General features: G+C 44.0%; 1 protein-coding gene across 1 annotated transcript in view; it reads left to right on the top strand.

The window, feature by feature from the left end:
• The first annotated feature begins 1,898 nt into the window (after positions 1-1,898).
• LOC111978004 (heparan sulfate glucosamine 3-O-sulfotransferase 3B1) overlaps positions 1,899-16,226 on the top strand; it is a 46,808-nt gene continuing 32,480 nt past the window's right edge. Inside the window, 1 exon segment of the mRNA XM_070448667.1 lies at positions 1,899-2,807. Within this exon segment, the coding sequence (XP_070304768.1) occupies positions 2,218-2,807 (590 nt within the window). The 5' untranslated portion in view covers positions 1,899-2,217.

The following is a 16,226-nucleotide window of genomic DNA, read 5'->3' as shown; positions in this document are numbered from 1 at the left end:
AAATGTTTTTCTTACAACACTTATATAACTCAAAATGAATTACTGTGTCGTTTTCGATCATAATAATAAATCATATAAAAAAATCTTGTCGTTGTTGTCATGCAACTGCTGATAATTAATGTATTGTTATCAATAATAAAGGTATGAACCATTATTATTCATTTTTATTTAATGRCTACTTACGTTCAGTGTAAAAAATAAATAATAATAATCAAATGGCTAAGGCTGCTTACTCTCCTTTGATAACCACCGCTACTTTCTTCATCTAAAATGACTTGCAAGCACAATAATCGAACTGTTTTCCTCCTTGAAAATATGGAAGGAAATATTTAACGTATAATGCAGCCTATTTAACTTATATGCAGCCTATATACTGTCCTTCGCACAGTCGATGGCCTATATGTTTGTCAATACAGAAGATCTGTGCCAGCAACAATTATATCAGTTGATATTGAGTTTGAGAAGACAAGATGGGTCATCGTTATGCATAATAAATCATGTATTGCCGTAGGCCTGTAGGATATATGACATAGAACCAGAGCAGACTACCCTATCCAATCCAATGTGTTCATATACACATTAAATAATGCTCAAAGATACAAAGGGAATAGCACAGCTGGTGGACTTCACAGCTGCCTCGGCAACAATAATTTGAACTCTTTAGAATGTCCTTAGTGATTAGAATCCATAATGTCTCTAAATCCAATAAGAGCATTTATAAACCGGGTGGTTCGAGCCCTGAATGTTGATTGTCTGACAGCCGTGGTATACAGACATAARCTGGGTGATTCGAGCCCTGAATGCTGATTTGGCTGAAAGCCATGGTATATCAGACCACATACCGCAGGTATGACAAAACATTTACTTTTATTGTTCTAATTACGTTGGCAACCCGTTTATAATCGCAATAAGGCACCTCAGGCGTTTGTGGTATAGGGCTACGGGCTGTATCCATGCACTCTGCGTTGTCGTGGTTAAGAACAGTCCTTAGCCTTGATATATTGGTTATATAACACACCCCCTCGGGCCTTATTGCTTAAATATACCATGGCATTGTTGAATACTTGTTTCTGAATGGCTTGAAGGGCATTCTAGACCGTGCATTATTTCCCTTTATAAACTGGGTGGTTCGAGCTCTGAATGCTGATTGTCTGACAGCCGTGGTATATCAGACTGTATACCAGAGGTATGACAAAACACTTATTTGGTAAACAGTTTATAATAGCAATATGGCACCTCGGGGGTTTGTGATATATGGCCAATATACCAGCCCTTTGCCGTGGTATACAGGCCATATGCCACATCCCCTCGGGCCTAATTGATTAAATAAGGCACATACTATTTGCATAGTAGAATTTAATGGCTATAGTTATTTTTTACATGTTTTGTTTGAGCTGCTTTTGAAAGCAAAAGTCGAATTGAAAACATTATTGGCATTGTTGAATTTGATGTTCATAATAGCAAGCTAGGACTGATGGTTTGGTTACCACGGCAACTGCTGTAGTTATCTAGTAAACTTGCCAGCTACTTCAGTTAATGTTGAACACATTTCTACCGGCAAATTAACTAATTTCTAGCAGCAAATGTATTAAATTATAGCCCTGGTATAAAAGGGATGATCAACTCGGGGCTCCATGCGTTCTCTGGAAAATAATGCAACTCCTTGGAAGGTCCGTTCCACGTCGTTCATTGTTTTCCATAGAACGCTTAGCCGCTCGTTGACTATCCCTTACTTAATGATCTCAACGAGGATCCCACGCGAGCGCCCTCCCACAATCTCCTGTGATAGGTCAGTTTAGCTTGCTAATTAGCTTGCCTGCGTCAATTGGCCATGGTGATTGTCAATCAAAGGTACCGGTACGCCCCCTCGCGCTGTAAATGTCTAGTCCTCCGAGGAAGCCCTCAAACTTACAGTTTGAAGAAAGGTTTGGCGACGGGGGTGCTTGTGGAGAGAGACGGCTGGGGCTTGGAGTAGCACCACTGAAGTGCACCAGTCGTTCCTATCAATTTCCGAATTATTTCCCGTGGCTCTGGTGAATAACAATTATAGCATGCAAAGACTTTGCACTCGTGGATACATCATCCGCTTTAGATTATTTGCTTGGTTTGTTATTTTTTTTCATTTTAGGTGAATGGCGAGGATACTTGAGGTACAATCGAGAGTGAGTGGTTTTGGCAATATGTGTTGCTGCAATATGGTATGCAACCTAAAGGCTTATGGAATATAGCCAGATTTCTCACAATCTGTATGCGTTCTCATTCAGCCCGGTTAAAAATAAATTATTTTTGCTCGGCATCATGTTTTTACTCTGGGTATATATGCTTTACTCCTGCGTGGGCTACTGTGCCCCCATKYCAAGTTTGGTCGTGGACAATAACCGGGGAAAGGAGACTGGCACGGGGTCCGTGGTCGGTAAAAGAACCGAGAATAACGCCAGAGCGGACCTCGTGTCCAGACTACTCCCTAGACTCCCACCCTGGGTGGATATAGAATCCGATTACGACGAACCATCCGTCCGGACCTCCTCCAGAGACCTGCTCAATAAAGAGATAGACGCGTACAGAGGAGTTGATGACTGGGGTGAGATGAGGGGTGAGGGGCAGAGAGCTCCTGAACCCGGTGCGATGTCAAGTTTCTCCAACGACTTGGGGAGCAAGAAACTGCCGCAGGCGATCATCATCGGGGTAAAGAAAGGAGGGACGCGCGCGCTGCTCGAGTTCCTCCGCGTGCATCCAGACATCAGAGCGGTGGGAGCCGAGCCGCACTTCTTCGACCGCAACTACGAGAACGGACTGGAGTGGTACAGGTAAATATATCAACCTTGTATGCTCTCACGTTCGATGTGCATTAAAGATAGGCTATCAGACGTACATCAATGATTCCCACAGCTCAACCAGCGCTATACAATAAACGGCGAGGGAATAGGCATGACAGTCAGAGCTATCCATCCAGTTATTAGAGCTCAGCTTCCAATCGCTGTCCATAGCAGCCTATTGCTTTTCGTTTCGTTGCCTATATCTTCCACAAACAACATATTGGATTGAAACTRTGAGGGTTTCTTCGCATTAAAACATTCGAATATCGACTTAGAATGGTATAGTTGACAATGTATTTAAATCACAGGAGAAGTTTGATTATCCTATGTATTACAAAGTTATAATCATTATATAATTAAACAATGCATGTAAAGGATTCGATAGCATAATTCAGGCGATTTATGTCTGTGCGTTTTTACAATACGATTTGTATTAATAATGTATCAAATAGAACTAAATATGTCCCAAAACTCAATTCAGTTAGCTCCATAATGCACACTAATAGGCCTTGATCATATCTTAATCTCTATTTGCCACATAAATGTATTCTAAATAAATGTGGATAATGTCAGTGACCATATTTGGGCCGATAGAATATCTTTATAAGATACAGTTATTTACTATTATTTCAATCGATGTTTCGTTCTGTATATTTGTTAGTATGGTGCTTTCCAAAATCCAAGCAGTCTTGGCATCAACGTGGACATATGATCATCCAGTATCCAAACCTGAGTAAAACTGTAGGGTCATTGGATAGCATTAGTGAGAACAAATTCATATTTTTTGTATTCATCTTTCACCATGTTCCGGTAGTAGGCTAGACTTTGCCTGAATAATGAATCAATGCACCGTCACGGTCACATAGGCTAAGCTATGGGCTGTGCGGTTTCTACGTTGTGCAGTGGTCTCTATTGGACACAGTGCAACATTGCAAGTTTACGGGTTACTTTTCAGCGCTGTTGAGGTGAGTTTAACCTTTGAATATAAATAAATAATTCGATTGAATACAAGCTAGTTATACATACGTTTCTTATACTACAACGCTGAAAAGGTTAGGCAATGTGCAAGTTGTGGTCTGATGTTGAAATGTAATGAATTCAAGATCGAGAAAGTATAGGCCTAATGTATTTGAAGTAAGATGTGCTTGATTACTTTAATTATTATTAATTATTTTTTATATTCACACATTTCAATGTAAATAAATATGCAATGTCAGGCTATACTTATTATTTTAGTTAGTCCTATTTGAGTTTGAAGAAATTATGTTAATCTTAAATATATTCTAAACTAAGCGGATTTGTCCTAGCTCTCTCCTTCAATAGAACTACATAATACATGCTCTCGAATGGAACAGTAATTACTCTACAACACAGTAGCACTGAGCTTCTCTGAGAACATCAATCAAACAAAAATTATTCAAACGTGTTTTAAGATGGTAGCTATACCTTTACACCAGCCATTTACATTTGAACAGACAATGAGTGGGAGGAGGCCTAATATACTAGGCTAAGTAGGCTACTGTAGTATAAAGAATAAAACATTTTTGCCAGAATTAATTAAATAATAAATTAATACAAAATCCCACCAACAGTATGAGCGCTATTCTTGATCAATATTTGGAAATACATGACCCACGCTGTCCCTCCCYTCCTATATTCTTCATGCATAATTAAACATTATAAACAACGTGCAGAGCCAGTGTGACTTCTAACAGAGATAATGAGGACTCTACCTCGCGTTGCATTCTCTTGACTCGACCTATAAAAGAACCAGGGCCTACTCAGTTGATGGCGCTGGGTTTAGTAATATAATTTAGACGTGTTTTTAAATAGGCCACTATAGTCAACGACGACTCGGCAATTGCAACTCATATCCAATCAATATGAGTGGAATATTATGTAGCCTAATCATCTTACCTAATTAAATTAGTCAAAGCAACACTTTAAAATAATTAAGTTATGTGTGAATTGTTTATTTAAGTGAAACGTAGCCGAAAGAAACTTGAAGGTCTTTGCAGCAAAATCCGAGAGCATAGTGGATGGTTTCCTTCTCGCCTTAACCCCGGGGACATTGTTATAGCTTAGGGAGAGTTTCTTCCTCTCTTTTCCCTGGACGCGGAGCAGAACTAATAGCTTATCTGACAAGTTGATAAAAACACTTCTGGATTGCATGCCCCTCTGAATAACCGGATTTGGTGCAGTGTGGTGTGAAGAGCCGGGCTGTTAAATATGCGAGGTGGTTGAGAGCCCAAACTAAAGTAAAGCAACTAAATGAAAGAAAAAGCGGCATGAGAAATCTGGGTGTTTAGAGGGGGTGACGGGCTATATGGATTTGATTTAAAATAAACATACTTTCTGCCGCCCAATTTATTATTCAGGGTGGGATCCAACTTGAGCTTTTGAATTTGCATTGATAGACATAGCTTACAAGTAGGCTTTATTAAACTGTGCACACTTTGGCTGAAATACGTTATCCAAATGGTGCTTGTTGTATCATTTTATTTACATTGTCCAATAACCCAATCTCCTCGTCACAATTGCATCATTTTAGAAAGAACATCCACGGCTAATAGGGAACATTGAACAGTTTGTGATAACGGTAATGTGGACAAAGGCTAAGGTGTATTATTTTGGGTCGGTGTTGCGGGTGTGTTCKTAAATTCAATCTGGAGTGCCAGAGTACGCTCAGACTGCGCTCTGGGTGTTCATAAATTCAGAGCTTTGGCGACTGTAACTGTGCTGCTGGCAACAATTTAATGACGCTTTTTTGCCGACGTTTACTGGTAATATTCAACGGGTGTTGAGCGTTCGTAAATTCATCAGTTATTCTGGTCTCGGAACACTCGTACGAGAGTGCTCTGAAGTCAGGGTAGATAACCAGAGGGAATTTACTAACGGACCCTAAATTAGAGGGGCAATGTCATAAACCCTCAATGTTCCAGAATGGAATGAAATTGGCAGCCACATTGGTCAGGGAGAAATCAAAACCAGTTTGATTGAAATGAATGGCAGTAGAGACATAATCCTGAATTTCTTAAGCAGGAAAATAAAAGAAAGTCATGGGATATATTCGACATTGTAAAATATAATTATTGTCAACGTAAAATATTGTCACGAAGTTATAAATACAGTTTATACAGGTTTTATACACATTTTCTGTATGAATAGCCTCTGAAATATATGTAAACAGACCATAAATGTCAACATTTTGTTTTCTTGGAAAGTGTGATTTCTTTTATGATACAGTATCAGTAGTTGTTGCATTTACAAGTTGTCTCAGTCCTATCATCAACTGATTTCGGCCAGTGTACGGCTGTGGATTGACTGCATTGTTTGAATGGAATGTTGGAATATTGGCAGCTAATTTGAAAAATGTATGTAATCATTCTTCTAAAACTGGCTGGCTAGCTAGCTCACAAACATACAGTGCAGATCAATTCTACACTATCTTATCACAGGACTGGCAAACCATGGTTGACCAACTCCCTGACCAAAATGGCTGACMTTTATCCCACCATAAGAAGGTTCATGGCCATTCTAGTATTCTAATTCTATGGTTGCAACCCTCTCTCTGACTGCTGTTTACAGAGAAAATATGACGCTGGCTGGGCACCAACAGATAAAATAAACACAAATGCACCTACGTTTTATCTGGGCTCCTGGCTGTGTTTTATCTGGTGCCCTGGCTGTGTTTTATCTGGGCCCCTGGCTGTGTTTTATCTGGGCCCCTGGCTGTGTTTTATCTGGTGCCCTGGATGTGTTTTATCTGGGCCCCTGGCTGTGTTTTATTGGAGCTCCTGGCTGTGTTTTATCGGAGCTCCTGGCTGTGTTTTATCTGGGCCCCTGGCTGTGTTTTATCTGGGCTCCTGGCTGTGGTTTTATCGGAGCTCCTGCTGTGTTTTTATCTGGGCCCCGCTGGCTGGTGTGTTTTATCGGAGCTCCTGGCTGTGTTTTATCTGGGCCCTGGCTGTGTTTATCTGGGCCCTGGCTGTGTGTTTTATTCTGGGAGTCCTCCCTGGCTGTGTTTTATCGGAGCTCCTGGCTGTGTTTTATCTGGGCTCCTGGCTGTGTTTTATCTGGGCCCTGGCTGTGTTTTATCGGAGGCTCCTGTCTGTGTTTTATCTGGGCCCTGGCTGTGTTTTATCTGGGCTCTGGCTGGTTTATCTGGGCTCCTCTGTGTTTTATCGGGCTCCTGGCTGTGTTTTATCTGGGCCTCCTGGCTTGTGTTTATCTGGGCTCCTGGCTGTGTTTTATCTGGGCTCCTGGCTGTGTTTTATCTGGGCTCCTGGCTGTGTTTTATCTGGGCTCCTGGCTGTGTTTTTATCTGGGCTCCTGGCTGTGTTTTATCTGGGCTCCTGGCTGTGTTTTATCGGGCTGCCTGGCTGTGTTTTATCTGGGCTCCTGGCTGTGTTTTATCTGGGCTCCTGGCTGTGTTTTATCTGGGCTCCTGGCTGTGTTTTATTCGGAGCTCCTGGCTGTGTTTTATTCTGGCTCCTGCTGTTTTTATCTGGGCTCCTGGCTGTTGTTTTATCTGGGCTCCTGGCTGTGTTTTATCTGGCTCTGCTGTGTTTTATCTGGGCTCCTGGCTGTGTTTTATCGGAGCTCCTGGCTGTGTTTTTATCTGGGCTCTGGCTGTTTTTATCTGGGCTCCTGCTGGGTTTTAATCTGGGCTCCTGGCTGGTTTTATTCTGGCTCCTGGCTGTGTTTTATCGGGGCTCCTGGCTGTGTTTTATCGGGCTCCTGGCTGTGTTTTATCTGGGCTCCTGCTGGTGTTTATCTGGGCTCCTGGCTGGTTTATCTGGGCTCCTGGCTGTGTTTTATCTGGCCTCTGGCTGTGTTTTATCTGGGCCCCTGGCTGTGTTTTATCGGAGCTCCTGGCTGTGTTTTATCGGTGCTCTGGCTGTGTTTATCTGGGCCCTGGCTGTTTTATCTGGGCTCCTGGCTGTGTTTTATCTGGGCTCCTGCTGTGTTTTATCTGGGCCTGCGCTGGTGTTTTTATCGGAGCTCCTGGCTGGTTTTTATCTGGGCCCTGGCTGTGTTTTATCTGGTGCCCGGCTGCTGTGTTTTATCTGGGCCCCTGGCTGTGTTTTATCGGAGCTCCTGGCTGTGTTTTATCTGGGCTCCTGGCTGTGTTTTATCTGGGCTCCTGGCTGTGTTTTATCGGAGCTCCTGTCTGTGTTTTATCTGGGCTCCTGGCTGTGTTTTATCTGGGCTCCTGGCTGTGTTTTATCTGGGCTCCTCACTGTGTTTTATCGGAGCTCCTGGCTGTGTTTTATCTGGGCTCCTGGCTGTGTTTATCTGACTCCTGGTGTGTTTTATCTGGTCCTGCTGTGTTTTATCTGGGCTCCTGGCTGTGTTTTATCTGGGCTCCTGGCTGTGTTTTTATCTGGCTCCTGGCTGTGTTTTATCTGGGCTCCTGGCTGTGTTTATCGGAGCTCCTGGCTGTGTTTTTTCTGGCCCTGGCTGTGTTTTATCTGGGCTCCTGGCTGTGGTTTTATCTGGCTCCTGGCTGTGTTTATCGGAGCTCCTGGCTGTGTTTTATCTGGGCTCCTGCTGTATTTATCTGGGCTCCTGGCTGTGTTTTATCTGGGCTCCTGGCTGTGTTTATCTGGGCTCTGGCTGGCTCGTCTGGCTGTGTTTTATCTGGGCTCCTTACTGTGTTTTATCGGAGCTCCTGTGCTGTGTTTTATCTGGGCTCCTGGCTGTGTTTTATCTGGCTCCTGGCTGTGTTTTATCGGGCACTGGCTGTGTGTTTTATCTGGCTCCTGGCTGTGTTTTATCTGGGCTCCTGCTGTTTTTATCTGGCTCCTGGCTGTGTTTATCTGGGCTCCTGGCTGTGTTTTATCGGGCTCCTGCTGTGTTTTATCTGGGCTCCTGGCTGTGTTTTATCTGGGCTCCTGGCTGTGTTTTATCTGGGCTCTGGCTGTGTTTATTCGGCTCCTGGCTGTTTATCTGGGCTCCTGGCTGTTTTATCTGGCTCCTGGCTGTGTTTTATCTGGGTCCTGGCTTGGTTTTTATCTGGGCTCCTGGCTGTGTTTTATCTGGGCTCCTGGCTGTGTTTTATCTGGGCTCCTGGCTGTGTTTTATCTGGCTCCTGGCTGTGTTTTATCTGGGCTCCTGGCTGGGTTTTATCTGGCGCTCCTGGCTGTGTTTTATCTGGGCTCCGGCTGTGTTTTATCTGCGGCTCCTGGCTGTGTTTTATCGGAGCTCCTGGCTGTGTTTTATCTGGGCTCCTGGCTGTGTTTATCTGGGCTCCTGGCTGGTTGTTTATCTGGGTCCTGGCGTGTTTTATCTGGCTCCTGGCTGTGTTTTATCTGGGCTCCTGGATGTGGTTGGCTGGGCTCCTGGCGTGGTTTATCTGGGCCCATAAACCCCTATCTGTTTCTATCTCTTTAGGCTTATCATTTGATGGGACAATGGTAATAACATTGGGACACAGTTAGATCTGTGGTCAAATTGTTGTTTAGTACATAAACACACTTGTTCAGCTAACCTTGTGGGGACACACAATTCAGTCCCATTCAAAATCCTATTTTCCCTAACCTCTAACCCTAACCTGTACTCTTACCCTAATCTTAACAAAAACCTAACCTTAACCCTACCATAACCCTAGCTCCTAACCCTAAAACGAACCCTAGCTCCTAACCCTAACCCGTACTCTTACCCTAAACCTAACCTAGCTCTAACCCTTAACATAATTCTAACCCCCCCAAAATTTGAACCTTAAACCTAAACCCCTAGAAATAGCTTTTGATCTTGTGGGGACTAACAAAATGTCCCATTTACATTTACATTTAAGTCATTTAGCAGACGCTCTTATCCAGAGCGACTTACAAATTGGTGCATTCACCTTATGATATCCAGTGGAACAACCACTTTACAATACCCAGTTGGTCCAATTTTTGTTAACACACACACACACACACACACACACACACACACACACACACACACACACACACACACACACACACACACACACACACACACACACACACACACACACACACACACAACACACACACACACACACACACACACACAACACACACACACACCACACACACACACACACACACACACACACACACACACACACACACACACACACACACAAACACACATGTTCAACTGACTGAAAAGTTAAGCTGAGCTTTTCGATCTAGAACCAGTTTGTCAGAAAGCATCTCATGTTTTTAGTATGCTGTAGTGACTCCTCTCATGCAATCACAGATGTCTATATCTGGGCACCAGTTTCTTTTTTTCTTCAAGGAGAAGATCAACGAAAGAGATGTGTGGGTCATTTATAAAGTGTTGTGTAATGCCATGATGTTCATTTGCCTTCCACTGTTCTTCTCTGGCTAGTTTGCACCATCTTTGTCTCTGTGAGCCCATGGACACCTAAATTTAACCTTGGAATACCTCCAACTAGAGAGAGAGAGAGATTTTCTCAGTGTTCTACTTTTTAGAACACAACATGGATCCCTCTGTGTTCCACCCATAGAGATCCTATTMAATTAGTATTCTAATTCTATGGTTCTACCTCCTGGAACTGAACCTGGATGTAGATTTATTAGTTCTAGAGGTACTGTTAGGTCCATTCAGTTGGACTGTTTTCATTAGCTGCTCACAATTCATTCTTCACACTTTTCACTCTCTATTTCCTACCTTTTTACTGTTTCTTCTGTCATGTCAAAGTTTTTGTTTCCTCATCCAAATGACATGTAGATTTTATATACAACTTAGTCTACATTTGTCAAGTTCATTATGACAGTTGGTGGTATGTGGTGCTTCTCTTTCCGTGTTCACATTCCATACAGATGTATTGATCATAAAGGGGCTTTGATTTATAATTACTGGTTCTGTGGTTTGCTAACGTGTCGTGGGCTTTCATCTTAGCTGCCTGTCAGCTCTATGCAGTGCTGTACTGTGCTCTTTCACTCCCAAAAAGTGTTTTTATGATTTAACAAGTAGTTCTGAACACTTATAGCCACAAGGCTCCTTCTAACTTTCAAGCTCTAGATATGGAATCTGTCACTCTTGTGTGAATAACTGAGGAAAGATCAATCTGTACTTCTGCATAATATCCCCAGCCTCTGCCTATAAGAAAGAGAATAGTTGAGCTTAGTCTGAACAAAAGTTTATATTGAGTTTCTGGCATTCAAACTTTTTTGTCTTGAAAAAAAAATGGATTCTTCCCTGATTTGGAGCTCTTGGGGAATGTGCAACGTTCCTTTTTTGACCGTTACTGTCTGTGGTTAATGAGTGTCCTTATGATACTTGTAAACTGTCACGTTTCTTATTATACATTAGGGAATGAGGGCTGTTTGATCCTGTCTGGAACCTGTATACTCAGAACAATGACACCAACGTGGAGAGCTGAGGTGGTGTAAACATCTATATAATGGCCCTGCAGATGATGATGTGCAAGTAGAGATACTAGGGTGCAAAAGAGCAAGATGATAAAAAACAGTATGGGGATGAGGTAGTTGGGTGTGCTATTTACAGATTGGCTGTGTACAGGTACAGTGATCGGTAAGCTGCTCTGACAGCTGATGCTTAAAGTTAGAGAGGGAGATATAAGACTCTAGCTTCAGATATTTTTGCAGTTCGTTCCAGTCAATGGCAGCAGAGAACTGGAAGGAAAGGCAGCCAGAGGAAGTGTTGGCTTTGGGGATGACGAGTGAAATATACCTGCTGGAGCGCGTGCTACGGATGGGTGTTGCTATGGTGACCAGTGAGCTGAGATAAGGCAGGGCTTTACCTAGCATAGATTTATAGATGACCTGGAGCCAGTGGGTTTGGCGACGAATTTGTAGCGAGGACCAGCCGACGAGAGCATACAGGTCGCAGTGGTGGGTAGTTTATGGGGCTTTGGTGACAAAACGGATGGCACTGTGATAGACTGCATACAGTTTGCTGAGTRGAGTTTTGGAGGCTATTTTGTAAATAACAACGCTGAAGTCAAGGAACGGTAGGATAGTCATTTTTACGAGGGTGTTTGGCTGCATGAGTGAAGGAGGCTTTGTTGCGAAGTAGGAAGCCCATTCTAGATTTAATTTTGGATTGGATATGCTTAATGTGAGTCTGGAAGGAGAGTTTACAGTCTAACCAGACACCTAGGTATTTGTAGTTGTCCACATATTCTACGTCAGAACCGTCCAGAGTAGTGATGCTAGTCGGGCGGAAGGGTGCGGGCAGCAATCGATTGAAGAGTTTGCACTAAGTTTTACTTGCATTTAAAAGCAGTTGGAGGCCTCAGAAGGAGTGTTGTAGTAATGCCATTCCCATATAGAGATTACAATCCATTCATGTGATGTATTAAGTAAATATACATAACTAAGAAAAAGCTCATAATCGATCATTGAAACGTGGATAGGCTTTCTCAACAATATCAAGTTAATCTGGCTGCTGTTTTGTTTGCAGTGGTTGATCAAAGGTTATGCTTCAGTCTTCTGTTAAAGGACTAGTTGGACTGAAATGGCGCCATCCCTGAGTGGGGTGTCTTTTTGGGCCGTAGAACCTTTGTTTCCCTCCACCCCGTGATAAAGAACCAAAGAAGTAAACACTTAATGGCAGCTAGCTTTGGTTAGCTAGTTAGGGCCTGCTTTGAAACTTCACCACAACAAAGGGACAAGTGGAGCATTCTTCTAAAGGGGCCTTTATAGTGGAAGAACCCAGTTATGCTATCAAACTGGAGATGGTTGCGGAAGTCGGTGAGTTGATAGTTATCTATGGGCCATCCTGCCCTCTGCTTCCAGAGACCAGACAGGGGCTCATGTCCGTATCAAGGACAGTTCTGGTTGGATGTCTCTTCTTTATCTCTTCACCACAGGAGCACTCCTGTTTACATGTAGGTGACCCAACACACACTGTCCTCTCCACTGACCTCTCCCTACTCTCTCTGGCAGGCAGAATGGCAGAAAGATTTCTCCCTACTCTCTCTGTCAGAGAGAATGGCAGAAAGACCTCTTCCTTTTCTCTCTGACAGGCAGAATGGCAGAAAGACCTCTCCCTTTTCTCTTTGGCAGGCAGCATGGCAGAAAGATTTCTCCCTACTCTCTCTGGCAGGCAGAATGGCAGAAAGACCTCTCCCTTTTCTGTCTGGCAGGCAGAATGGCAGAAAGACCTCTCCCCTTTCTCTCTGGCAGGCAGAATGGCAGAAAGCCCTCTCCCTTTCTCTCTGGCAGCAGAATGCAGAAAGCTTCACCCTTCTCTCTGGCAGCAGAATGGCAGAAATAACCTCTTTCCTTTTCTCTCTGGCAGCAAAATGCAGAAAGACCTCTCCCTTTTCTCTCTGGCAGGCAGAATGGCAGAAATACCTCTCCCGTTTCTCTCTGGCAAGTAGAATGGGAGGAATACCTCTCCCTTTTCTCTTTGGCAGGCAGAATGGAAGAAATACCTCTTCCTCCTCACTGGCTGGCAGAATGGAAGAAAGACCTCTCCATTTTCTCTCTGGCAAGCAGAGTGGCAGAAAGACCTCTCCCTTTTCTCTCTGGCAAGCAGAGTGGCAGAAAGACCTCTCCCTCCTCTCACTGGCAGGCAGAATGGCAGAAAGACCTCTTCCTCCTCACTGGCAGGCAGAATGGCAGAAAGGCTTCACCCTTTCTCTCTGGCAGCCAGAATGGCAGAAAGGCTTCACCCTTTTCTCTCTGGCAGGCAGAATGGCAGAAAGGCCACCTGGTTTTAATGCCATGCTGGCAAAGTTTAAACTAATATGATCGAACACGAAAGTCTGGAAGGAATGTGAGTGTTGTCCAAAAGAATAGAAACTCAATCTCAAATGGAGAATGATGGAGTCAGTCAACCAGTTTTTAAGTCTTCTCCTGTGACGAGGAAAGGCTYTGAGACGCAGCTGTGAAACACTATAATTTTCTTCTCCAGTCAAAAGAATGGTCAACACACACAGATAGACACCAAACACACACAGATGACACAAAGCCTTGTCCCTGGGTCCTTAGGGAGTAGTGTGTATTGATTAGTCTGGCCTGATTGTAGGTGAAGCGTGTAGAAGGGTTAGATGGGTTAAGGGCCTTTGACTGGAAGCCAGTATGGCTGCTGCTGACTGACAGGCTCTATGTGCTTGACCATCTGCAGAGCAGGAAAATGCTGCTGAACCCTACAGGGCTGCTGGACCCTACAGGGCTGCTGGACCTTACTGGTCCCATTGGGTATTCCAAATCTTTTTACTCCCCCAGTCCATCCTGGGAAATATGGTTAGTTATGTTGATTTACAGACTAACCCGCTGAGTATCCACTATCAACACAGGAAAACATGAATTGTTATGTCGATATACAAACTAACCTGCTGAATTAAGGAACCTGACTTTCCATCTGTGAGACAGGAAATGTATTCACTGTAAGGGATTTGTCTGATGAGGTAGCTGAAATATTCCTTGAAACCGCAAACTGGAAACGGCTGCTATTACGTTGTAGTTAGAGCTAGAGAGGAATGTTTACTCTGCGACGGTCTGATACTTTGGCGCTCTGATGGCTTCCTGTATCCTACATCCTGGCCTTCCCTCCCTCCACAGCTCCCCTCCTCAGGGGCCAACATGGCCGACCAGCCAACCGTACCGCTGACAGCAGGTTGACATCCCCTCCTCAAAGAGCGGGAGCCGCAAACATAAAAACAAGTCGCTCGAAACCATTCCTCTGTGTTGGGTAAGCTTCCCCAGCGGTCCCAAATGAGAGCGGATTATTTTCTTTGTGGTAGGCTTCAAACCTCAACCCTGACTGCCCCCCCCCCCCCATTCTCCCCTCCACCCCAAAATAACCCATCCTCTCTTTTCAGAATCTCCTTTCTCCATTCTCCCCCAAGCTTGCACAATCCGTCTATTGGCAAATAAGAATAGTGTCACATGTTGTGCTCTGTCCGCCCGATCCTGGGCGGGTCTCCCTGCAGGCCTCAATGACCCAGAGAGCCCTTTGGTCAGCACAGAAGGGGAGAAGAGGCCCTCGCTCCCCCTGCCTAAGCCGGCATGGCCCTACTGAATGGAGGCTAGAATAGGCGTGGAGGAGGGGGCTGGATGCTGGAGGAAGGCAGCTTTGAGCTTTCATCCCCAAATTACCACCGGCTAATTGTGAAAGGGATGACCTGGGGAGAGGGGAGTGGCAGCTAGCTAGTGCAGCACTGCGGTAGCCTGGTGGCCCATGTGAGAGCCTATTGAGGACTGACCACAACATTGGGAAGAAGATGGCCGCCACAGGCAGGAACCTCCTGCTGGAACTATGGATAAAGGACACTGAGCCTGACAGGAACTCAGTGTCGCATGCACGCACTCAAACACACACACAGCAAACAACGTTTTAAAAACTCTGGCTATTGTTTGCGCTCATTCATTCACTCTGGATGAGGAGAGCAGACACTTGTTTGTCTGTCTGTTTCTTGAGAAATCATTTATGTATTCCCCCCGGGACTGGAGTCAAAGCTAGATGAGGGAGGCAAGGATGAAAAGGGAGAAGAATAAATAATCGAAGAAGAAGATGATAAGCTATGGTCTTCTGAGGTAGTGATGTTCTTCCCCTCTCTCTCTCCTTGAACAGACCCTCCCTCTGTGGTGTTGGTGAATTGGGCAGTATTTAACGAGGTGATTCTTTGGATGTGGGAACACATGTCAGAGCAATATCAGACCTCCCTCCTGAGTTAATGGTCATTCGTTGCTGCTAAATAAACACTGTTTGGCACATTAAACAGAGCCCAGGGGCTTGGAGTTAGAGAGAAAAACACATAAGCTTTCCTATATGCTTTGTTATTCATTAGCCTCTTTCTTACACAGCTTTCCTTCCAACACCATGGTCAGTCAGTGTTCTGTTGGCTTTGCGCCCCCGGATATTAAGAGACGAGAGTGGTAGGTGAGAAAGGGGTGGGCGTGGAGGAGGAGAGGAAGGAGATGACAGTAAACCTGTAAACCTCGACTTGTCCCAGGTATTAAGTCTCAGAGGTAACCATTAGGGTGTGGTTGAGTATTGGCAGGGAATGAGGATGGGGTAGGGGCTGGGGCTGTGAGAGGGAAAGTGAGAGTTAAGTAGCAGGGACTAGGATGTGTTCTATTTACCCTCGGCCATAAAAGAGCACACCTCTTTAGGAGCTCTGCGTGATTTCTCTCTCTCTCTTGGTCTCTCTCAATTCAATTCAAGGGGCTTTATTGGCATGGGAAACATATATTTACATTGCCGAAGCAAGTGAAATAGATAATAAACAAAAGTGAAATAAAAAATAAAAAATTAACAGTAAACACTACACTCACAAAAATAGCAAAATATTAGAGACATTTCAAATGTCATTATGTCTATATGCAGTGTTGTAATCATGTGCACATATTTAAAGTACAAAAGGGAAAATKAATACAAATAAATATAGGTTTTTATTTACAATGGTGTTTGTTCTTCACTGGTTGCCCTTTTCTT

The sequence above is a fragment of the Salvelinus sp. IW2-2015 genome, linkage group LG18 (assembly GCF_002910315.2).
Source record: "Salvelinus sp. IW2-2015 linkage group LG18, ASM291031v2, whole genome shotgun sequence".
NCBI lineage: Eukaryota > Metazoa > Chordata > Actinopteri > Salmoniformes > Salmonidae > Salvelinus > Salvelinus sp. IW2-2015.
This window is presented reverse-complemented; position numbering and strand designations above follow the sequence as displayed.